The sequence below is a fragment of the Xenopus laevis genome, chromosome 2L (assembly GCF_017654675.1).
Source record: "Xenopus laevis strain J_2021 chromosome 2L, Xenopus_laevis_v10.1, whole genome shotgun sequence".
In the NCBI taxonomy this organism is placed as follows: Eukaryota; Metazoa; Chordata; class Amphibia; order Anura; family Pipidae; genus Xenopus; species Xenopus laevis.
In genome coordinates this window covers 144,074,984-144,101,050 of record NC_054373.1, presented here as the reverse complement: position 1 = coordinate 144,101,050, position 26,067 = coordinate 144,074,984, and the positions used below count along the sequence as shown (strand labels likewise).

General features: G+C 41.5%; 1 protein-coding gene across 1 annotated transcript; it reads right to left on the bottom strand.

The window, feature by feature from the left end:
* Positions 1 to 4,154: 4,154 nt before the first annotated feature.
* cs.L (citrate synthase L homeolog) lies at positions 4,155 to 25,371 on the bottom strand. Its single transcript, NM_001086725.1, is given in 12 exon segments — positions 4,155 to 4,956; positions 4,991 to 6,014; positions 6,666 to 6,875; positions 6,959 to 7,060; positions 7,141 to 7,270; positions 7,356 to 7,555; positions 11,393 to 11,581; positions 13,045 to 13,176; positions 13,267 to 13,332; positions 15,808 to 15,915; positions 16,060 to 16,107; positions 25,205 to 25,371. Coding segments are annotated over 11 exon segments (1,407 nt in total). The 5' UTR covers positions 25,256 to 25,371; the 3' UTR covers positions 4,155 to 4,956; positions 4,991 to 5,843.
* Between the last annotated feature and the right edge of the window lie 696 nt (positions 25,372 to 26,067).

The window sequence follows — 26,067 nt, the reverse complement described above, 5'->3', positions numbered from 1 at the left end:
GGATCAAAATCTGGAAAAGTGGGTGGAGCTAAAAACAACCAATCAGATTTCTTTGATGATTTAAATGGGAAAAATTAAAATTGCTGCCATTTGCACGTTATTGATGTCATGGACCTCGAATATCACAAATGTGCTCACTGGGTGTTTGCACTTCAAATTTAGGAAAAGTGGGTGGAGCCACCAACAACCAATCAAATGTCATTCATTGATTTTCAATAGAAAAACATAAAATTGCTGCCATTTTCACATGTTAAATGTCATGATTCCGAAACCTTAAAGTGTTAGTCACTTGGTGACTCTGGTTCAAAATTAGGAAAAAAAGGGGGCGGGGCAACAACAACCAATTGGATTTCAGCCATTGACCTTAATGAAAAACGCCAAATTGCTGCCCCAAACTCAGCACAATTACTCACTGGGTGACTGTGGTCAAAATTTAGGAAAAGTGGGCGGAGCCAATAACAGCCAATCAGATTTTACCTATTGACTTCAATGTAAAAGTTTCAAATACTGCCATTCTCACAGTTTTAAAGCCAGAGGCCCTAAACTTGGTACAGACCATGACTGGGTGACTGGGGTTAAAATTCGGAAAACTGGGTGGAGCTTAAAACAGCCAATCAAATGTTACCTATTGCTAATCAATGTCATAGTAACATAGTAACATAGTAACATAGTAAGTAAGGTTGAAAAAAGACACATGTCCATCGCGTTCAACCTTTTTTTTTTTTTTTTTTATTAACTACCTATCTGCCAGTTGATCCAGAGGAAGGCAAAAAACCCATCTGAAGCCTCTCCAATTTGCCTTAGAGGGGGAAAAATTCCTTCCTGACTCCAAAATGGCAATCGGACTAGTCCCTGGATCAACTTGGACTATGAGCTATCTCCCATAACCCTGTATTCCCTCACTTGCTAAAAAGCAATCCAACCCCTTCTTAAAGCTATCTAATGTATGAGCCTGTACAACTGATTCAGGGAGAGAATTCCACATCTTCACAGCTCTCACTGTAAAAAACCCCTTCCGAATATTTAGGCGGAACCTCTTTTCTTCTAATCGGAATGGGTGACCTCGTGTCAGCTGGAAGGACCTACTGGTAAATAAAGCATTAGAGAGATTATTATATGATCCCCTTATATATTTATACATAGTCATCATATCACCCCTTAAGCGCCTCTTCTCCAGCGTGAACATCCCCAATTTGGCCAGTCTTTCCTCATAGCTAAGATTTTCAATACCTTTTACCAGCTTAGTTGCCCTTCTCTGTACCCTCTCTAATACAATAATGTCCTGTTTGAGTGATGGAGACCAAAACTGTACGGCATATTCTAGATGGGGCCTTACAAGTGCTCTATACAGTGGAAGAATGACCCCCTCCTCCCTTGACTCTATGCCCCTTTTAATACAGCTCAAGACCTTATTTGCCCTTGATGCTGCTGACTGGCATTGCTTGCTACAGCCAAGTTTATCATCTACAAGGACTCCAAGGTCCTTTTCCATAATGGATTTGCCTAGTGCAGTCCCATTAAGGGTATAAGTGGCTGGATATTTTTACATCCCAGGTGCATGACTTTACATTTATCAACATTGAATCTCATTTGCCACTTAGCTGCCCAGATTGCCAGTTTGTCAAGATCATGTTGCAAGGATGCCACATCCTGGATGGAATTAATTGGGCTGGATAATTTTGTGTCATCTGCAAACACTGATACATTACTTACAACACCCTCCCCTAAGTCATTAATGAACAAGTTAAATAAAAGTGGACCCAATACTGAGCCCTGGGGGACCCCACTAAGAACCTTACTCCAAGTAGAGAATGTCCCATTAACAACCACCCTCTGTACCCGATCCTGTAGCCAGTTTCCTATCCACGTGCAAACGACTTCATTAAGCCCAACAGACCTTAGTTTAGAAAGCAGTCGTTTGTGGGGCACAGTATCAAACGCTTTGGCAAAATCCAAATAGATCACATCTACTGCCCCCCCACTATCCAGAATCTTACTTACCACATCATAAAATGCAATCAAATTCGTCTGACATGACCTATCCTTCATAAAGCCATGCTGATTGCTGCTCATAATGCCATTCATTAGGACAAAATTTTGAATGTGATCCCTTAACAAGCCTTCAAATAATTTGCCCACCACAGATGTCAAGCTTACTGGCCTATAATTGCCAGGTTGAGATCGTAATCACTTTTTAAATATTGGAATAACATCAGCTTTTCTCCAATCCATAGGCACCATACCAGATGACAGTGAATCTGAGAAAATCAGAAATAAGGGTTGGTCTAAAACTGAACTAAGCTCTCTTAGAACCCGGGGGTGTATGCCATCAGGCCCTGGAGCCTTGTTTACATTAATTTGTATTAAAGCTTTTTGAATCATATCCTGAGTCAGCCACTGACTAGATTGAGCTGAACCATTCGTGCAGTTATTAAGTGAGCCTGTGAACCCAGAATCCTCTATTGTATACACTGATGAAAAGAACTGATTTAACACATTTGCCTTATCTGTATCTGTTACAACCATACTGGTACCATTATTTAATGGAGCAACACTCTCAACCTGCATCTTTTTACTATTAATATATTTAAAAAACTTTTTAGGGTTAGTTTTCACCTCCACCGCAATTAACTCTTCATTTATTTTCTTAGCCTTCCGGATTGCTGATTTACAACATTTATTACAGTGTTTATATTCATTAAATGCAGCTTCTGTCCCTACAGATTTGTAGTTTTTAAATGCCTTTCTCTTCTTTCCCATTAACTTCTTTACTTCTGTATTAAGCCACACAGGATGATTCTTAGAGCTTCTACGTTTAGTCCTTAAGGGAATAAATTGAGAACAGTAATGATTTAATATCATTTTAAAGGACAACCATTTCTGTTCTGTGTTTTTAGCTGAAAACCTAATGCCCCAATCAATGCTCTGTAGGGCAGCCCTCAAGTCACTAAAATTAGCTTTTGCAAAATTCATGGTTTTTGTTGCCCCAGTATATTCTTGTTTTTTGCACCAGACATTAAAAGATATAACATTATGGTCACTATTACCCAGGGGTTCAATGACTTGCACATTTGCTATAAGTTCTGGGTCATTTGAGATCACTAAATCAAGAATAGCATTTTTTCTGGTAGACTCCTCAACAACCTGTGCTAAAAAACTGTCGTGCAATAAGTTTATAAACTTGTTCCCATTAACTGATCTAGCAGTACCGTTGCTCCAGTCAATATCTGGGTATTAAAATCCCCCATTATCATTACTTTACCTAAAATGTCAATATATAAGTTGCTGCCATTCTTTCACAGTTAATGGCAGGGACATCAAACTTGGCACAGTTGGTCACAGGGGGACTGGGATTCAAATTTTAAAAGTGGGTGGAGCCAAAAACAGCAGGTTTTTTGATTGATTTTAATGGTACAATTTGATCTGCTTCAATTTTTTCCATTTTAAACCCGATTCTACCAACTTTGTGTACTCTCTATGCACCAGAGGCGACTGGCCCCAACACCTCTTGCGTTTCAAAGCCAACATCTTGTGGTTTCTTCAGAAACGACACCATCTAGTTAATCCTTATTATCCTACAACAAATAATTCTACTAGGTTTAATTAATGTTTATATAATTTTTTTTAGAAGACTTATGGTATTGAGATCCAAATTACGGAAAGACCCCTTATCCAGGGTACCCCTGGTCCTGAGCATTCTGAATAACAGGTCCCATACCTGTATATAGATGGAGTATTTCTACCCATCTGGTTGTGATGGTATGTGCTCGTTAAGGATCCCCAGCCTGCTCCTTCTCTGTTATTCCATACCTGAATTCCTCTGTATCCCCTTCATGACGCATCTTTACAGCTTTCCCATTAGCAAGTGAGTTAATACAGGATTATGGGAGATAGCTGATAGTACAAGTTGATCCAGGGACTTGTCCAATTTCCATCTTGGAGTCAGGAAGGAATTCTTCCCCCCTCTGAGGCAAATTGGAGAGGCTTCAAATTGGGTTTTTTGCCTTCCTCTGGATCAACTGGCAGTTAGACAGATTATATATAGACAAAATGTTTAACTTGATGGACGGGTTTGTTTTTCTTTTTTCAACCTAACTTACTATGTAACATTATATTTGGAGTTTGTGTACTCTTTACAAAATTCTAGAGAGGTATATAGGTAATAAAAACATTTATTTTGCATTTATACAGAACAACCTTAAGTCTGTTGTAAATTGGAATATGAATCCATAGTTTACAGAGCATTTGATGGCCGATTAGTCTGCACTGACAAGAACAGGTTAGGCAATACCACACGGAAAAGGTTGACCAGTGAACAGGAGTGTATTAACTAATGGGTTACAATCTTGTTGGTTTCCCTTTTTGGGCCTATAGATGGACAGTCATGCTGTAGAGTAGAGATGCCAAACTGCAACCCTCCAGCATCTGAGAATTAGGATTCCTAATATCATTCACTAGACTCTGCTGAAGGGCTGGAAGCCTGACATTCCTGCACGGGAGGAAGACTAATTTAGCAGCTTGGGAAAGTGCACTCGCATGATAATCAATAAATTAGTGCAGGAGGACTGGGAAACAGGCATACGGATACTGTATAATCAACATTTACTCAGTCATTGTCTATTCTGTAAGAAAGCTAAAGAGCCATGGCCTTTGAAATGCAGAACCCTGTAGGCTAAACAGGATTCTATTAGGTAGCAAAACTCAACCTGTGGCTCCCAGGCTTTTGCAGTGCTTGGGATGCTGGGAGCTCAGACACTGCTGCAAGAAAACCTAGACTGCTGCCACAAGCAAGGGAAGGGCAAAACTAAAGGCAGCTTTAAAAAAGAAAAAACAGAAACAGAGACCACCTCGGATAACTAAACAATCTGAATTCACAGTTGTGTGTGTGTAAAGCACAAAAAGGTTACATTGATTATACACTTGTAAGGCCCAATAGACCACAGGAAGTGGCTTAACACTTAAAAAAAAAAGCTGCAAATAAAAGCATAACGACAGTTGAGGGACATTAAAAGCAGGACACCATCCACAATAATTCTTGCTCCTGGACTCCCTTATAATGTCATTGTGATCAGCAGGCAGGATGAACTGTCCACCTACATAAAAACCTAAATCTTAAAAACAAAGTTTGTACAAGGGAGTGACAGACGGGGGAGCATCCACAGGATAAGAACAGGGATGATACAATGCCAAAGCCTTGCCTGACAGTCAGTTTGGATGTTCCTGGGCCACCAAAGTCCAATACTTCTGACTTATATCAACTGCCTCGCAGGCCCTTCAGCCAACCTACAGCAGGTTAAAGGTTGCTGCAACAGAATCACATTTCCCAAAATTTAAGAGAACAATACCCACACACTCCTGAAGATATGAAGTTAGGTCTGTTCAGGCTTGGTGTTTCAGAACTAGACTTATAAGGGGGTGCCATACAAGCCTGTGTATAATAACATAGGGGCCACTGCTTCTGCAGTAAAGTAACAATATTAGGAGGCAATGACTGCCCTTGGCAGAATTATAAATAAGCAGAACAATGGGGTCTGTGAATTAATAGGTTGTGACTGAGGGGGGTTCCAGAGTTCTGATTCTAACCAGCAGCACTGGAACCCATTTCCTGATGGAGAACTGAATAGAGATCTCTTCAGTAAGGAAAGGGGCTCAGGCTGAGCTGCAAGATGGACGTTCAGCAAAAATAAACAGACGTTTCCTCATCGTAATTCAGAAAACAGTGGGGTGCAAAGCAGTCCGTTGAAATAAAAGGTGTACTGTCTGTTTTTTTTTTTGTTTTTTTTCTTTGTGTTTTTAAGAGCCCTCCATACAAAATGGAGGAGCCCTGGCGCTTCCTGTTGTGATCAGCCAGACTTTGAACCGACAAGCTGCATGAGGCCATCTGTGCTCATTGATTTAGGTCTTTCCAGGGGGAATCCAAGAGCTCTGCTCCAGATAAGTTGAGACAGAACACCCAGCGCCCGCGATACACCAAAGAGAACGGTGTAGTAGTTCATCTCCTTCATGCCGTAATACTGTGGGAGGAAAAATGGTAAGACAGGTTAAGCCCTGTTATAAAGGATTTTATTTTCAATGGCTACGTTGTCTTTGCATTTGTCTATTGGACAATATTTAAAAAAAAAATGAAATCATTTTAACATTATTAAAAAAAATTACGTTATGTCGCCCTGGTCTGGTAAAACTGGTGTGTTTGCTTCAGAAACACTATTATAGTTCATATAAACAAGCTGCTGCATAACCATGGGGGCAGCCATTCAATGTGAGATAGGGCTCAATGACACAGGTAAAACAGCAGATAATAAATAAGCTCTACAGAATACAATGGTTTAGTTCTTACACGGAAATCTAAATCCATTGTATTCTGCAGAGCTCATCTGCTATGTAACCTCTTTTCTTTTTTTTTTTTAGCTTGAATGGCTGCCCCATTGCTACACAGCAGCTCATTTATATAAACTATAGTAGTCTTTCTGAAGCAAACACACTAGTTTTACCATTGCAAGACAACAGTAGATTACAAATCTCCCAGCTCAATTTTTTATTTTTATTTACAAACACAAACTCAGAACTTGGTTTCCGCCAAGCAAGTGGCAGCATACAATTATGCTCTCACACAGACACTTATCTGTGAGTTTAATATATCTGAATAGTTTTTGGTTTATCCTTACCTGTAGGAGGACTCCACTGTGAGCATCCACATTAGGCCAGGGGTTCTTGGCTTTGCCTTGCTCCAGTAATATATTGGGAACAATCTTGTAAAGCTGAGCCACCAGTTTGAACATAGGGTCGTCTGGCAGGTGTTTCAGAGCAAATTCTCTTTGGCAAGTGTAGCGTGGGTCGGTTTTTCGCAACACAGCATGACCATATCCAGGGACAACCTTGTATAAAGAATAATAGGGAATTAGATATGTAAAGGACCAGACTACTGGCAATAGTGAAACATGTTAAAGGTGGCTCATACCCTGCCAGAGTTCAGAGTGTTCCAGATGTAATCTCTCAGTTTCTCATCCGACACCTCTCCACCAAGATCCTTCTGCAGACTTGTGAGCCACACAAGAACTTCCTGAAAACGACAAAGTGTCAGACTAACAATAGATACGAAGCACATGCTACATACCAAGAGATTAAAGCACAAGCACATACCTGGTTAGCCAGACCATGAAGAGGGCCTGCCAATCCGTTCATGGCAGCAGAAAATGAAAGGTAAGGATCAGAAAGAGCACTACCCACCAAGTGGCTTGTGTGAGCACTTACGTTGCCTCCTTCGTGGTCACTGTAAAGGAGAAAGCATGGGACTTAGACATTTGACCCATTTTTTGTGCCGCAGTTTGAATGTACATTGAGCAGAAAAAACCCACCTATGGATCGTCAGGTAAAGTCTCATCAGCTCTGTGAATTGTTGATCTGTGTAACCCAGCATGTTGGTAAAGTTATGAGACCAGTCTAGATTGGAATCAATGGCGCCGATGCTACTTCCCTCGCGGTAAAGATTGCGGTAGATCTTTGCAGCAACGCAAGGCAGTTTGGCAATCAGATCCATGGAATCTTCGTAAACCAACTGCAATAAGACATGCAAATGGTTATAAAAAGAGAGTCATGCCACATGACACTTTCCCATAGTCTATACACATATTAGGATATAGGCAACACAATGTTTAATTGTAGACTGGTATATTCTATGGCATGTAAATTGATTTACAGAGAATATTCACAGAGGAATGTAAATGTATAGTCACAAAATCCATTGCTTAAAGGAACAAGGAGAGTGAAGCTCAACCACGTCACTGGAAAGTCTGTAATTCAGTACTGGCAAATCTTTGTTCAGCACTTTATTTTAAAGGAACAGTAAAACCAAAAAATAAGTGTTTTAAAGTAATGAAAATATCATGTACTGTTGCCCTGTACTTGTAAAACTGATCTGTCTAAGCTTTGAATGGCACACTTATTTTTTATGTTAACTGTTCCTTTAAGTCAATAGCTCTACACAGTCAAACCAACACTTCTAGATAAAGTTAGCCAAAGAAGGATTTTTGTAACCACACATCAGGCATTTGCTCCTCCAGGAGAGAAACACTTGTCATGGATTGGCGGGCAATGAGTATGCTAGATCCGGTTCAGGATCTGGTAAAGCCTTCTTCTGCTGGATTCAAGCGACTGTATGCACTGAATCCAAACCCTTGAAATTGTGTTATTATATATGTTAACAAGGAAATACCTAATTATTTTTGCCATGTCCTTTGTATGCCTAGTGTATGGTCCTGTTTGGCCCTTCTGCTCCTCCATGTGCATATGCAAATTGCGGTATGGTTTGTATTTGGTTTCTGAGTTACCCGGATCCTTCATGAAAGATTTGACTGAATCCCAAAATAGGGGATTTGGTGTATTCCTAGTCTTAAAAATGAGTCCTCGTGACTTAAAGGGCATGTAAAGGCAAAAAAATAAAATCTCATTTTTACTTTCTTTAATGAAAAAAATACCTATCTCCAAAATACTTTAATTAAAAAATGTCTACCGTTTTTATAAGAAACCTGACTGTATGCAGTGAAATTCTCCCTTCACTGCTGTGGATAGGAATTGTCAGATGGTCCCTAACTGTACGGCAGGGAAACAATCTTACTTATGAACAACAGGGGGAGCCCCCGCCTAAGGGCCAGTCCACACGAGCAGATTCGGGGAGATTAGTCGCCCCAGCGACAAATCGCCTCTTCTTCGGGGCGAGAATCTCCCGAACTGCCTTTCCCAGCCTCTCCCCGACCCTTACTTCCCAGCCATGCAGAACTCAAGCAGCTTTGTTTGTTTCCCTGTAGAGCAGTCGGCGACTGTGTAGAGATTTGTATTGGATTTTATTTTTGCCTTTACATCCCCTTTACTGTTTCCAACTGCAGCTGCAGGGACAAAGATTTAAAAAAATAAACTGGGATTCTATTTGGAGGATTATTTTGCTGCAGCCACTGGTTCTGCAGAGTTGGAGAAAGTGTGTATTAAACAATACAACAACTATAAAATCCACATTAGATTACAAGACAACACAGGAGCCAGTGCCTATTCTGATTATTAACCTGCTGTATCGGCTTCTGGCAAATATTATTTGACTTGTGCTGTTTTGATCATTTATGACGATCCCTAAGCAGCCCAGACCACACTGAGCATGTGCACAGTCTTGATAAAGATGTTTTACAAAGTTACAAGATGGTGACCCCCTGTGGCCAACTTTGAAAGCATAATTCATTTTTGTTTTATTAGGCTTCTGGTTCAGTAAGTTCATGCTTATGTTTAGTATACAAAATAAAGCATTTCCAGCCTTATTCTATTTTAGACTTTATTTAAAATTCCTTTAAAAAATACATTGTGCACGCTGCAGGCACTAATAATGACTTTGTCTCAGTGCAACACATCCCTGTAACTGGTTCTCGCCGGTGTGGGTTCCTGTCTTGTACAGTTTACCAGGCAGTGTTTAGATAGAGCTATTCTTGGAAGATTCCATTAGTGTCAACCCAAGGGCCCTGCTTTGGTGCGTCAAGCATAGCTGCCCAACACATACATTAAATGCCTTGCTTGTCCTGCTGAGCGTGTGCATGCCAAGTCAGGTGGATGGATTTCATCTGCTCAGAAAAGTCTTTAACAACCTTGAAAACTCACAGGCATATTTGGCTCAGTTACATTTACAAACAGAGAGCTTAAGTGCTTCCCTGTACTAAAGAAAGCGCTTCAAATTCCACCAGCTATAAAAGTGTTAATGCCAAAGCAATCCTCATGCGCAATGTGGGTAAGTGCACAAGGCTTGTCACTTGGCCAAGGACATTAATGAGTGTAAAGGAAATCAGGGATGGAAAATCCTAGCCCCACCCCAAACCAGACAGAATTAGTCCAAGGCAATCCAAGGACGGCGCCGTGTGACCTTCACGTAAAAGAAATTGCGTAACAGCAGCACGCGACAGAGAGGCAGCCCAAAAAGTAGTAAAAGTATCAATCAAGTTTATATTTAACGTTCCTTTGTAAAAAAAAAAAAAACCATATGGCAGTAACTGTCATTGTCTCAGTGAAAAGGAGCTGGGAAGGGAACGTTCAGCCATAGCGCACATTCTCCTGTAGAGGGCAGGATTCTCCAGCAAGCACCATTCGTAGTCCATTTGGGTCATACTAACTGGAACTAAATTCAGCTACAATGTTTATATTGCATTGAAAGTTCTGAATCACTGAAAAACAGCGCAGCTTTAAGAAATAGCATTTTGATCAACCTTGAGGCATGTTTTTCATTATGTGGTTTATCAAAAAGAGGAGATTTGATGCTGCACTTTTTCCTCTCAATTAGTGATAAACCAGAATTATCGTGCATGAAAGAAAAAAAAATAATTCATACGTGACATTTCTTCAGTCATTTGTGGGGAACTACTACTTTCATGGCTTTCCGTTTTAGTCTAATAAAATGCCTCACAGGGATTCCCAATGTTATCAATACTTTCTAGGTATAGCTACATAATTCGTGACTTAAAGGGATACTGTCATGGGAAAGAAACATTTTTTCAAAATGAATCAGTTAATAGTGCTGCTCCAGCAGAATTCTGCACTGAAATCCATTTCTCAAAAGAGCAAACAGATTTTGTTATATTCAATCACTCTTTACTGCTGTACTGCAAGTTGGAGTGATATCACCCCCTCCCCTTCCCCCCCCAGCAGCCAAACAAAAGAACAATGGGAAGGTAACCAGATAGCAGCTCCCTAACACAAGATAACAGCTGCCTGGTAGATCTAAGAACAACACTCAATAGTAAAAACCCATGTTTCACTGAGACACATTCAGTTACATTGAGAAGGAAAAACAGCAGCCTGCCAGAAAGCATTTCTCTCCTAAAGTGCAGGCACAAGTCACATGACCAGGGGCAGCTGGGAAATTGACAAAATGTCTAGCCCCATGTCAGATTTCAAAATTGAATATAAAAAAATCTGTTTGCTCTCTTGAGAAATGGATTTCAGTGCAGAATTCTGCTGGAGCAGCACTATTAACTGGTTCATTTTTGAAAACTTTTTTTTTCCCATGACAGTAACCCTTTAAAGTAGGGATACACAGAATGTATCATTTTATGATATGGCCCAGTACTTTGCAGAGTTTGGTGGAATACTAAACCTAATCGAAACCATTAAAAATAAAAAAGTTGCGCTCAGTTGTCCAGAGCTTTTAAGACATGTCTGGATTTGATTCAGCCCAATCCAAAACCAAAAATTAAGCTTAGGCGCATCCACAATGCAGACAAAATGTAATTTTAAAACCATTAAACATTTCTTTATTAATAAATATTGTAACGTATTTTTTAAAAAAAAAACAACAATATAAAAGTTTTAGGGTGAGATGCTTTTAAATATACAATGGTGTCTGAGGAGTATCCACATCACTTACCTCCCAGTACTTGGCTTTGTTGACCCCTTCAGCATAGGCCCGTGCAAAATTGCTCTCACTGTTCAATGCAGTGATGGCCGCACTGAGTTGTGACATGGGGTGCAGGTTGGTGGGGAAGTTGTCCAGCATGGTGACCACATGGGAAGGAAGAGCAGCCCTCTTTGCCCATTCCTTGGAAATCCAGTTCACCTGGAAAAAGAGACACAGTTTTGTGTATTGTTATGAATTTAAAAAATTATGGCTAACCATCCTTGCATGATTCATAAAGCACTGCACTAACTGGTGATGCTTTGTTTTCATTGTTCAATTTGGCCAGCGTTGCTAAATGAGCCCCACTAGCGTGTCAGCAAGTTAACACTAGGGTCACTGACCCTTTCTCTGAAATATTCAGAACTAGATCAGTCTGGATAATAATGTGTGGAGAAACTAAAATAGGACTGCCCCAACTGGAAAGATGCTGTCCGACAAGGAATTTTTTTAGGCCACCAGCCTTGTCGAAGGCTCCATAGACTCCATTCATTGGAACAGTCTTCTACACATAATAAAAAGAACAAAGGGAATGCAAGGGCTTAAAGGGATTAATAGAGGCCAATCGTGCCAATTACCTGAGCTTTGAGGAAGAAGAATTACACAAGTGGTATACAGGAATCATATTATGCGAGGGTGATCACAAAGGAAAAAGTTTTAAAGATAACAAATGCCACTCTTAGGCTAAGGTCAGACGGGAAGATGTTTTATTGTGGGAAAGCTACACAACCCGAGACAAATAGACCCTTGGGGAACAACTATAAAATCAAGTGATACTCTAGAGCAGTGATCCCCAACCAGTAGCTCGTGAGCAACATGTTGCTCTCCAACCCCTTGGGCGTTGCTCCCAGTGGCCTCAAAGTAGATGCTTATTTTTGAATTCCAGGCTTGGAGGCAAGTTTTGGCTGCATAAAAACCAGGTGCGCTGCCAAACAGAGCCTCAATGTAGGTTGACAATCCACATAGGGGCTACCAAATGGCCAATCACAGCCCTTATTTGGCACCCCAGGAACATTTTCATGCTTGTGTTGCTCCCAAACTCCTTTTGCTTCTGAATGTTGCTCACGGGTTCTAAAGGTTGGCGATCCATGCTCTAGAGGCCAATAAATAATGCACACAACGGCTTTTCTGGGCTCAGGCCTCTTCTTGTAGTGTTTTAATGGCTAATACCAAAAAAGTGGTCATTAAAGTACTGGCAACTATCCAAGCGTGCTACTGCACAACTAATGATGGCTCCGACTCATTATTCTGGAGCCTCATTCCAGAAGTCAAATCAATTGGTTGTAAACAATATTACATTTACCAATTTAAATATACAAACACAACATCATGCCTTCAGTCTGCCTTTGGGGAAGAGGTGGCACATGATCAGATCTTTTATATAGTAGGCTGGACTAAACAGATACTAGATGGTGCTGTTCACTAGGCTTATAGGCCTATGTGGTGATAAACTCCAATTCATATAAACACATGCATGAGGTCTATTAAAGGATTTCACCCTTTACACTCAGTTTAAATGTTATCTGAAGAAAATACAGGACCTAATCAATTTCCTGGGGAATCATTCCAAAAATATTAGCATTCAATACAAGCAATTGCTCCATACAACATGCATCAGACTTTACCTGGTCTTGATTGGGCACCTCCCCAGTCACCAAAAGCCAGAAGAGTCCCTCAGGCAATGGCTCTTCCCCTCCTGGAGCCTTGGGGAGCAACTTCTGACACTCTGGAATGCTGTAGCCTCGGAAACGGATACCCTGGAGATAGACAGACCAACAAATGACACTGGGAAAAGAAAGTGGCCAATTTTTCCCCATAAATAGTGATCATATTGATTCCTTTCTTACCTCATCAGGGTCAAGCACAGATGTTTCATAGACCAACCCCTTCATGCCTCGCATACCACCATATACCTGGAACAGAGGCATTTAAAACATCATTGCATGTTTTAAAACAGAAATTATTTCAGATTATAATCTTGCTACATTTTACTTCAGTCACTCAGAATCCTTCACGGTTGAACCAATGATTTTATAAGTATAGGAGGGATCTTGGCCTTATAGCATGAGCAACCTGTTGCTTTATATGAAGACGGCAGAAGAGGATCGATCCGTGGTGCTCACTGGAATAATCGCAGGCCGGTGCAGTTTTCTGCTGATAGGAGCACCGGCCCGGGGTTTCTGGTAATACAATCACTTGGGGGTGCCTAACATTTGGAGCCCCAAGTGTATGAAGCCTTTCCTTCTCCTTTTAGCAAGATAATTGCTTAGTGACTAAGGAGGTTTAGCAACACTGCAGGCAAAACACAGCAGTTCTGACATGGTGCAACAGCTTCAGAGCACAGGCAGCAGGCAGAGAGAACTAGTTAGGGCCACTATAACACTTCAGGCCATACAAAATAAGCAGGATTTTTCAGGATGCTTAGGTATGCTGTAAAACAGCAATTTTTTCTATACATTCAAAGAATTATCTTTTAACATCTTCCAGTCAACATAACGCCAAGCAACACTGCCCTTCTCATTTTCCGTCTCTATACTACTATATGGTTACTATGATTAGCGACCGCAATAACAAGTAAGTGAAAATATACCTCCCTTTTTGAAATAAGATCATTCAGTTAAAGAAAAGTGAAAAAAAGGTGTATCACATTGGCTTGCAGGGTTGTCAATGCAAGCCAAACACAGACTATTTGTGTCTAACTTCTATTTAAAAAATTTGAAAATAGACACAGATTGCTTTTATGCAACCTTTTGTTTCAGCTGTGAAAAACACCTGATAACTATGCATCATAATAATTACAGGCCCCAAGAGGGAGCAGAGCCATTCCATGATGGAAGTCAGCTGATATGGTTGCAATGAATTACACTGCATACCCTTCCTTTTTTAGCTTCCTGCGAGGCACATGGCTTTGCTAAGCAATCGGAAATCTCGAGCAGAAAGGAATGTAGAAAATGATGACCCAATAATTATATTCTTAGAAAGGAGGACACAGGAAAAACTGTTTCACTTTGACAATAAATAAACTTTTCTACAGGATTGTGCCTTTTCCAGTATTTCAGCTGCTGTAACAAAAAAAATACTTTAACAGATGAACTTTCCTGCATTTATGGAATTCTGCAGTTATGCAATATACAATGGAATATATATGGTGTTCAAACCAGGGTCACAGCAATAGGCATATCAGACCAGGCAGTTGTTATGAGTAGCCAACAGAGAAAAGCATAATGTAGGGCCCAGACTTCAGACTGTTTCACTGTATGATTGCAGAACAGCCATCCTCCCAAAGGTAAATATGGATGGCTGCACAAAGATTACTTTGCGTTAGGGTATAATAAGTTATAGCTATGTAAAGGTGGCCATACACGGGCAGATAAAGCTGCCGATATTGGTCGTTTAAACCAATTTGACAGCTTATCTGCCTGTGTATGGGCCTTACGATGGGTCTTCCCGATCGATATATGGCCACAATATCGATCGGAAAGGTTTGATTTTTACCCTACCGACCTGTCAGAGCCCCTTGGCGTATCGCAATCCAATCGTTCAACCATACGGCCGAACGTTCGGATTACCCCGATATAGCCATGCCGTTAGTGGCATATCGGGGAAAGCTCCGCTCGTTTGGCGGCATCTTTGAGTCTATGGCCAGCTTAAGAGCCTCAAACGGAACAGCCTCATCGGTAATCACTATATACTTTTCTGCATCTATTGGGTAATAGGTAAATGAGGCAATAGTGATGTTGAAAAGGTTATGAGACGGAGTTGTAAAGGGCCATTTAAAAGAGCAGTCCATTTTGTAGAAAATAATTGCAGATAACTTTTCAATTGCTTTCTCTTTTTTTAACCATTTCATTGCATTTTCAGTAAGTCAGATGAATGATGTTTTAACCTCATAGTTTAATACATTTGGGACGATTCTCTGCAGCACAAGTTTCAGCCCCAACTGAGCATGCTCCCTGAGCTTTACTGCAAATTTTTTGCAGAGTAACGGTTACAACTAATACATTAATTGCTGGAGATTCTCTGATGCTGCTGAGAAATGCATCATGTTTTAGATATGCAATAGTGATGTGTGACTTCTGCACAAAGTTTGCGGGACCTCCTATTGCCCCACTTCCGTCTAACATGCTCCTTTTTATATACTTGTATGCTGGCATGCCCCGCCCCCTTCCGTGACATCACTCTGGGGCTGGGCGAGTGTGGGTATATAAATAGGGGAGCACGGAGGGTTAGGGTCAGGTTGAGTTTTTCTCACCACTAATGTACAACTGTTAGAAGGTCAGTGACCTTCTAGAGGAAGTAAAAATAATTTTCCAAGTAAGAATAGCAAGAAATACTGTCAGAGTTTTTTTTAGCCTGTAGCATGTATGGGAAAATAGTTTTTTACTTACCATGTCAACAGTGACCTGCCCAATCACCGTCTTTCCATGCTGCTGCTTAAAGTTCTTGATTCTAGTTTGTTCTTTGGGAATTAAATCTGACAGGACATCTTTTAGATTCTAAATGAGCAAAAAAAAAAAAAGAAAGAATAAGGAGGAATATGGTGAGCACATTATGAAAGTCTGCCAAGTGGAAGCAATACATCGCTGGACACAATTTGAATTTGACAAGCACAAAAGAGCACAAAGTGACCAAGGACTTACCGTGGAAGAGCTTGCCTGTCGTGCAGCAATCAGAGCACAAGGGGAGTTCTGTGTGGAGAAGAAAGGAGAGATTCAAGTCATTATTCAGATGTTTAGACAACAGAAAGGAAAAGTGTTGCTGCTTGCCAATGTGCTTACATAACAAGTGGTCCACAATGAGAAGTAGCCCATGGATAGCAAAGGTTTAAATACATTAAAAAAGGCTGCTGTATCCAGTAGAACAGGACGCTGAAACTCCCTACAATGGAGCAGAATTTAGTAAAGGGGATGCAATGTTCTTCCATTTAAAGGATCCTGGCAGAACTTGATGGTAAAGTGGGTGGGGGGACCTACCTGGCCATAGGAATACAATACAATCTGGCAGGGTAGCTGATCTACCACCTTGACAAGAGAACAAATTCTTCTTGCCCCTTGCTATGACCCACACAGTAAGGTAAGGGGGGTTATGCAATAAAAGGTGAAAAGACTGCTATTGGTGGACTCATCTCCAGCAACCAATAACCATTTATTGGTCACCTGTTTAAAAGCAAACTTTTTATTGGTTGCCAAGAGTTACTGGACCTGGGCAAACTATGGGGTTGGCTTTATTTTTAGGTCTTTAAACACGGAGAGTCTTATTGCAGATTACAGACCTCACTGCTTGCTTGGGATAGCTGCAATTATAAGCACAGGTTTTGCTGCAGGTTGAGTATCCCAGAGCAGCAAAAAATGAACGTGCATGCTGCTATGGGCTACAAGAACTGGAGCAATGCCCCAGTTATTACACTACTACGAATTTCAGCCAAAATAACGATGGTATGTGCCCTGTTAACCAGAATGCTTGGGGCCCAAGGTTTCCCGCAAAAAAATACAGAAACCCTGCATAAATCCTGCTGTGGATCCTAGGGCTGGTTGGCAACATATGTTTATGGGTATTAACACAAGGGGTGTTGCTTTGCAAAGCCTATATATTGGCATAAACTCAAGTGAACGGGTAAGGGTTGTGGAGATTGAAGGGTGCTTCAATGGTTGTTGTCCTCCTTTAACAAATTCTTGTTTAAAATTTCCTTAAATCAGCCCAAATATCGAGGTCAAGCCCAGCTATGCGCCTTACTAAAATTACTTTATTCATCTGTAGGAAGACATCTTAATTTATAAGAAAGAAAAAAAGAAGACCATAAACTTTACAACAGATATACCCTTAAATGCAGATATATAAATCTTGAGATGAAGTCGGTTTTAGCCTAGCCACTGATGTTTAAATTGCATTTCATGTGCTGGGAATTTTCATATGTTCCACTGCATATTAAATCAAGTGTTCAAGTGCCCTACTAATGATATACTTCCAACTATTGCACATGACTTCAGTGTCACACAGCTTTTCTATGGCATTTCACAAAGATTACAATGATAATGCAGATAGTATTAATAATTAATTTTACTGTACTTTCAACCCATTGCAAACATCTTAACTCTCAAATGATATGCTATCACACCACTGGGTCCAGAGGTCACAGAAAATTTTGGCACCCTAACGAATATTAAAAAACGAAAAAAATAAATTAGGTGTTGGACAAAGCTGCTCCCTGACCATAAACACTTAAGACTGTGGGTCATAAAACTCAAGGTCGGTTAATTTGCTAATAATCTGTAGCTTTATGATATATTATAGCAATAAAGGTTATTTAGTTCAGTTTTCATATAGTTACAGTAAGAGATGTAAACCATATCAAATAAGAGGATTCAAATAAAATGATTGACTTGTAATGTTTTTTTGTTTTTTTTAATCTGAGTCATTGTATTTATAGATTGATATGCTGTATGTGATTACATGGCCATGCTGAAGGAAAACCAAGCTAAATATACCAACATATTTATAAGAAATGTGTCTATTAATATTTATAATATCAATATTTAGCCAAACATGGATAAGGCCATCTTTCCTATTCAGATTACATATATGTACACACAGGAGCTTGCTTGAGCCCTAAGGTGGTCATACACCAATAAAATCGTACAAAATGACATTTTACACGATTCTCTGTACATAAAGTTTTTTTTTTCTTTTTATTCAGCAGCTCTCCAGTTTGCAATTTTAGCAATCCGTTTGCTAGGGTCCAAATTACCCTAGCAACCATGCATTGATTTGAATAAGAGATTGGAATATGAATAGGAGAGGCCTGAATAGAAAGATGAGCAATACAAAGTAGCAATAATAATACCTTTGTAGGTAGGAGCATTTTTTTTATATGGGGTCAGTGACCCCCATTTGAAAGATGTAAAGAGTAAGAAAGAAATGAAAGCCAATTGAAAAGTTGCTTAGAATTTCTTCTTCTATATCATACTAAAAGTTAACCTACAGGTGAATCACCCATTTAAGGAGAAACTGTCTGTCTTGCCTCCCATAGGCTTTCATGGAAGCTGGTGGTTACCACTGGTGTGAGCAATTTGCAGCCCACGGTCACTTTAATTAAGCAGGTATTTTTGGGTTGTATGCACAGCCCCATGCACATGCCCATATAAAACACTCCAGCTTAAATACTTCCCAGCTAATATATATTCATGTAACAAACATTTACAGTATTTCCAACCAACATTTTAACCTGAATGTACAGAAATATTCTAGTGTTATGTAATAGAATTTCCAATGAACTATCCAGTTCCACCACTCTGTCTCCTAAGGTTACAAAACCAGACTAGAAAAACAAGGATTTGGATGGTTTACCTTCAGCAACACATACTGTTGCTTAGAAAAAAATTCATGTATCTAAAACGTACACGAGGGTGTGTTGCTGCCATGATTAGCAGACTAGGAATTCCAAACAAAACTAATGGCAGAACAGGTTGCCTGACGCGTTTTACTGGTTGTTTCTGCACTGGGCAGCTTATAACAGGACAGATCAAATATGGACAATGTGTAAGCCAGGAAAAGAACCTGCTCTGACTGAACAGATAGCAAGCAGAGGCTTCCTAGTTTAGGAACCTACCCATGCACGTGTGGTCATTGTACAGGGGCTAAATGAAATGGGATTTAGGCAACTGGGCCAATAAAACATAAGACATTCCATAGCGCATAGGCTTGCTCATAATGTAATCTAGAGGCTTCAGTCTGACTACACATTGCATAATAAGACTTCACCAATTTGTGAATAGGATCAAATGATGGTCTATCCAATCAGGTTGGAACTGGAGCCGACCAAGAGCCATAGCTACAGCTCTATGTGGTGCTTGACAATCAGGATTTTCCAGCATGCACAACAAATTATCTGCAAGATATAATTAATCCTTATTGGATGCAAAACCAGCCTATTGGCTTTATTTAATGTTTACATGATTTTCTGGTAGACTTGAGGGTGAAGACACTCAGAGCTGCCAGTAGCAGCTACTTGTCACGGCTACAAAATAGACAATAGTGATAATTGACTCTTCTAAGACCCTGTGGGGCTCATTTATCAACACTGGGCAAATTTGCCAATGGACAGATACCCATAGCAACCAATCAGTGAATAGCTTTTTAAAGCCAGCTGCAAGTAGATCAATGAATGCAGCAATTTGATTGGTTGCCCTGGGTTACTGCCCATGGGCAAATTTGCCCAGTGTTGATAAATGACCCCACTGTGTGTTCTAGCAGAAGCAATTCTGAGTATTGTCTATGGCTGGGTATTTTTTAGCTGCTACTACTAGCTCTGTGTGCCTTCACCCTAAGGTATGAAGATCCTAATTACGCAAAGATCCATAATCCGTAAAACCCCAGGTCCCAAGCATTCTGGATAAAAGGTCCCATACCTGTATATTCTTTAATCAGTCTTGTGTGTGGGTGTTAGGAATATGTAAAGCTAAATATCACAAATGTACAGGTACTCTGTCTTTTACATGACACTGCTCAGGTATGTATATATATTTCTTTGTATTTGTTTTTGTGGGCGCAAGCATGGCATTGCCACGTCTAATATTCATACTATTTAATGGCATCTCAATGATTTTCAGGCATAGATGTAAGGTGATCCTTCCTTCCAGCTCATTAAGATAAAGGTGTTCTCTCCCTAATGACCTTTCCTCCAGAGAATTAAAACAGTCATGTGGCCAAAGACACTCAATTTGCTGAGTGTTTTATTATTACAGAGCAAAAGGAAATCATTTCATTATAATGGAATTATTTCATTATAATGGGAGCTCACTAATGGATAATGGATCTCATACCTCTAGATAGAAAGTAGGATATTGCGCTTCACTTTTCTCTGTGTAAAGGTGGCCATACACGGGCCGATAAAAGCTGCCGACAGACCGTGTCGGCAGCTTATTGGCCCGTGTATGGGGGCCCCCGACGGGCTTCCCCGATCGAGATCTGGCCGAAAGTCGGCCAGATCTCGATCGGATGGGATTAAAAATCCCGTCAGATCGCGGCCGCATCTGTTCGTTGATGCGGTCCCGCGATCCGACCGCCCGTTTGGTGAACGCTAGGATCCGATCGTTGGGCCCTAGGGCCCACGATCGGATCAGCCCGATATTGCCCACCTCAAGGTGGGCATATCGGAGGGAGATCCGCTCGTTTGGCGACATCGCCAAACGAGCGGATCTATCCGTGTATGGCCACCTTAAGATTACACTTCTGGCACTTCTCCAGCATGAAATACTGAGTACTGTTATAGATCAAGTATCAGCACCTGTCTTCACCTAAACATGGAAATGGGTGGCACTGGGCTCATCAGAGGAGAAGTCTGGCTCCAGGTGGAGCAACATCAGATGTTTTTTATTGCCCCAGGTTTTTTTCCTTAACTTGCAGCTTGGTCCTGAACAAATGATTTTGCCTGGCAGGCTGGCCAATAAATCCTGTAGTAAGTAATAGGCCTTCCCAGTCCCCACTGCTAAAATCCCCCTAGTGTTGCAGCACTCGCAACAAAAGTCTCTCTTGCCCTGTCTGCCCCACATCAATGCCCAGTCCTTCTCCTGCATGGCCAATGGGTGCAGGGAGGAGCAGCTGAAAAAACCTGCCGGAGCATTGGGCTGGGTTGGGACTGGCAGGTTAGGTGATCTTTGGCAGAGGCGGCTGCCATATTGCTTGCATCCACAGCACAGACAACAGTCTCATTTTGACTGTTAGATGCAGACATCCAATAAGTGTCTATGGAGAAACATAGAGCTCCTTCACACAAGTATTATTTACATAGCACTGACATATTCCACAGCATTTTACAAAGATTAAAAATAAAATCCTTGCCACACACTATGCAAATGCAGTGATAAGACACGTGCTAGGCACCCCTCCTTGCCAGTTCTCCACTGCTAATATTCACATTTCCCACCAGCCACACTGCGGCTAAAAGATAAAAACCCTTCCTCAGGAGTCAGTGTGAGGAAGATACCCGAGGCTGCAAAAAAACAAAAAAAACTGACCCTGCTAACTAACAGCTGACTTTACTTTTTTTGTGACCTCTATTAGCCTGCATGGCAAATGCCTGTAAGCACTAATGCTATTGTTTGTCAGATGACAGATGCCTGGAAAAATAACAGTCAACTTTTCCATGCCTGAGAAACACTAGTATACGTAGTTACACAATGGTTGACCTGAGGTTTATCTGACCAATCAGCTGGTGAGTAAATAGCATTGTTCCAATCAGGCTGCTGCGACAAATGAACAATCAGCCAATGAGTTGTGGCTCTTTCCTTCTGAACATCGGACAGATCTCAGTGAGTGGATGTGGCATCTGCATGTGAATGGAGTAGGCCAAATACCTGAAAGGAACAATGCTATTTTGCCAGTGTGGGATTGTGCCGTTTCGGTGTGGGATTGTGACAATCCGGGGGCTGGCTGGACCAAGAAAGGACTGCTGCGCTTCAGATTAGACGAGTTGGCAGGGTTGAGGAGAGCAAGGAGAAGACTTTGGGGCGGATAGGAGGTGGGCCCGGCAGGGCCGTACTAGCAATCTGTGGGTTCTGGCAAATGCCAGAGGGGCTGCTATAAGGTGCCATAGAAAGTCAGTATTTAGTGGGCTGGTGGTGGCTGTGTGGGCCTCTGTGTGGGCTGAGTGGGTCTCTGTGTACCTGAAATGCCAGGGCCTTTTTTAATTCTCAATCCAGTCCAGGCCAGGCCTGAAATATCTTCAGACAGCAGAGCTGACAGCAATCCAAACTGCTAAAATACTCATAATACATTTTAATGTACTGGATAATAACTTCAATGGAAATTCATATATTTCATATAACTAATTGGAGTTATGTTTAGGGATTATATCACACAAGTATGGTGAATCAAACTGACCTGACTTCAGACTCTGCCTCAAAATTTCAACTAGAACATACTTTAAAGTGAATGGTTTCCAGTTGCACTTATTCATAATCCACCTGAGCTCATGAGTACCAATGGGCAATCTTGCCTCCACACTTGTAACTGTTCTTATTGAAAACCTGGCTCTGCCTTTGTGCATCCAGATTTAAGCAGATAGACCCACTCTTTTAGCAGTGTTGCCAAAAGATAGAATATTTGCCTGATTTAACTTCCCAGACATCTTTATGCTCACGAGATCCTTTTTTTCATTTAGTAGTTTATTACCAAGTCTTTCTATTTACTATCTTTAAAACATATTGGCACACCATGTTCTATTTGAAGAACTGGCACACAAAGCATTTGATGCGGAGCTCTGTCAGTCTCAGCCGTGGAATTCACGGCTAGCATTGGTGATGGCGGACCATTCTTGTCCTAAGAAGGCGGTCAACAGCAGGCAAAATATACCTTGTGTAAATTAGTCACTCAAGGCAAAAAGATATTTGCTTGATTGAAATACCTAGGCAGTAGACGTAACTGAGCTGTGGTTGTTTAGCCCTAGGGCGAACTACTAGATGACATGGAGGGCTCTTGCATAACCATCACCAAATTCCAGAGCCTGTTACGGTCTATGACCAACAGAAAATTACAAAGGCCTGACTGAACCCGGATAACGTTGTTCAGGATGATAAATTGCCCATCCATGAGCAAAAGGAGTGCCAATTTAACCAACAAAGGCAGAGTTTCAGCTGCCCCCACATGGAGGCATTTTAACAAGTATCCTTGCATTACCCAGCAGAAGTTGAATAGTGTAGTGGGTAAATAGCAGCAAACTACTGAAAGTGCCATTACCCTTAAAGCAGAGGCTCTCAATGTGCTTTCCACAAAGGGCTCCTACACATATTGTAGCCATCACCTGTTTTTAACACCACTACTATGTTTAGTGACAGATGCCTGCAAACACTGAATAGGGCAAATAATTTTAATTATAGGTACTAGCAGTACTAGGTTCCATATTACACAAATAACTAGTCCTAGTTAAATAATCATTTATGTTTCACTGACTTACTTTGAGTCTGTACGAGTAGGGCAGTACTGTATTACATGATGGTAAATAAACTAGCATAAACCTTTGTTGGTGGCATAACAATTCTTTTGGTTAGTATTTATTTTAAAATATTGCTTATAAAAAGATCCATTGTACAGAAATCCCCGAGTCCCATGTGATTCAGATGATAGATCACATATCTTTATTCATCTGAGAAATACAAATAGTATTTTTTGCAGCATATTGCAGCATATAACCTTGAGCAATGTGTGATTTCAGTGCAGGAGGAGACAGACACCTTTTAGTTAATTCAGGCCTAAGCATAATTGTTAATGACAATCACAGCTGATGACACTGCCCTAGAGGTCACATTTGTCTAGGCCTTTGGCTGGGCAGCCTTGCAGTTAAATAATGAGGACTCCTGCTTCCTCACAAGGTCACAGAGCCAACATGTCTCCTAATCAATGGAGTTAGAATCCAAGAATACAGGCCTCCGTGTTCCCCTGGGCAATTTTTCTCCTACATTAGACAATAGTAATGGGTGCAGGGCACAGGCTGTCTCCATAAATGCCTCCTAGGAATCTCCTTGGAAAGGCAGTAAGAAACACTTATGTAAAGAAATGCTATAGGGAGTAGCACAGCAGCTGAGGATATGTCACCTGTTTAAATGTTTCTGCCTGCAACCTGTAATGCCCATCCCCTACATCTGCACCCCCAGGGCCGGTTTTACATAGTGGGCGCCCTTAGGCACACTGCCGTTCGACACCCCGTCCCTTTATTTGTGCAAATTTTCATCATCAGGACCGGAGCAATGGGCGCACTGGAAATTTAAAAAACTATTGCATCTGCTGCGGATCTCTAGTGTTTCTGAACCAATGTGGGTGTGGTTGGGCAGCATGCCGCCCCCTAAAATCCTGCCACTCTAGGCCAGGGCCTTGGTGGCCTTTCCACAAATCCGGGCCTGTGCACCCCAATCTGCATGCAACCTGCATTTGCACCCCAATCTGCATGCAACCAGCATCTGCACCCCAATCTGCATGCAACCTGCATCTGCACCTCAATCTGCAGCTGCACCCCAATCTGCATACAACCTGCACCCCAATCTGCATCTGCACCAGAATCTGTATCTGCACCCCAATCTGCATGCAACTGGTAATTTCCATGCCCTGTCCGGCTCCCCTGTCTGTATACACCATCAGGTAGAGGTCATAAGGCTCGAACCAACACAACACCTCCTGAAGCAGGATTTGAGTGATATGACCACAATAATAGGTTCTGGCTTCTGGTGCATATCCTGCAGCTCGACTGGTTTATCTTGTGCTTTAATTGGGATCAGAAGGCAGTGCAGCAGAAGCCATGCACTACTATTAGTAATTAAAGAGACAGCAGGCGTTGGCAAGCTTAGGTACAAGCAGGGCAACTGGCTGTAATGCGATATGGAGTGAATGAGCCAGGCCAGACGGGGGAGGGGGACGCGATTTAGTCTCATGCGGAGCACAGAGGACAAAAGGAGAGATAGATATGGAATTGTAGCCACACAGCAAATATGGAGATGTCTATACAAGGAACATAGAGTTAGTGATCGGGGAGTATGGACACACTATCAGCCAGGCTACAGTAGGTTTCTGCACATTCACTCCATATGTGTGTGTGTAAGTATGTGTGTGTGTGTGTGTGTATATTTAAATGTATGTATGTGTGTATTTCCATGTGTGTATATATAGGTGTATGAGGAAGTTCGTACATATGGCCAATGTGATGCGCTACAAGAGCCGGTCACAAGTCAGGAGCAAGACCGCGCCTCATCCCCTCCCAGTATTCCTGCGCTGCTCAATACCCAAGCCGGACTGTCTCACCTTGGCTCCGAGGATACGGGCGCACACACGTCCAGCGCTAATGAGCGACATGTCTCTATAACGGAGATCTCAGTAGGGAGGAGGAAAGATCTGGGAAGAGTGACCGGAGCTGAGCGCTGTCTTCTACAGGAACCGGCAAAGCCGAAGGCGCCTGAAAGGCCGGAGCCGGGACAAGGTTGAAAAGGAAGACTCTTACTCCGCCCCAAGCTGGTGATGTCACGCCAGACTAAGCTATGCGCAAGCGCACTACAGTTTTCTCTCTACGTTCGGGCGGTGGATTTACTTGATTTTACGATACTGCAGCTCCGTAAATTGAAGTATGCTGGTAGTTGTAGTTCCATGCCAACTGGACCGGCCTAACATTGTTATTGGCAAGATTAGGGGATGTTCTGTCCATAGCACCTGTTTCTGTAGAACACGGGCAAGGTTAGCCTGGGAATGTGGAGCAGCGCAGAGTCTAATATGTTATGTGGACGTGGTGCGAAAGCTTTAAAAGAGAACTGATGCTAAGGGGGATCCTTTATCACGTGACGATCATTGGTTCTGAGGCAGATGTCATTAATGGCGGGAAATGGAGGCATTGTGTGAAACAAGTAGCTCACATCCGGTCCCTGGGGCATTATTTGCATTAGGAACTAACCTTATTTCCTCATGATGAGTGAGTGCTTCGTCAGCAGCTCCATTAGTAACCATATAAAGCACTGCGTATCTTGACAGCGCTATATAAATAAATGATGATGATTTCAAGCAAATAATGAGCTTGATCATACCTGCTTTTACATACCTCCCAACTGTCCCTTTTTCGGAGGGACAGTCCCTCTTTTGACAGCTCAACCTGCAGTCCCTCATTTGTACTGGAAAGT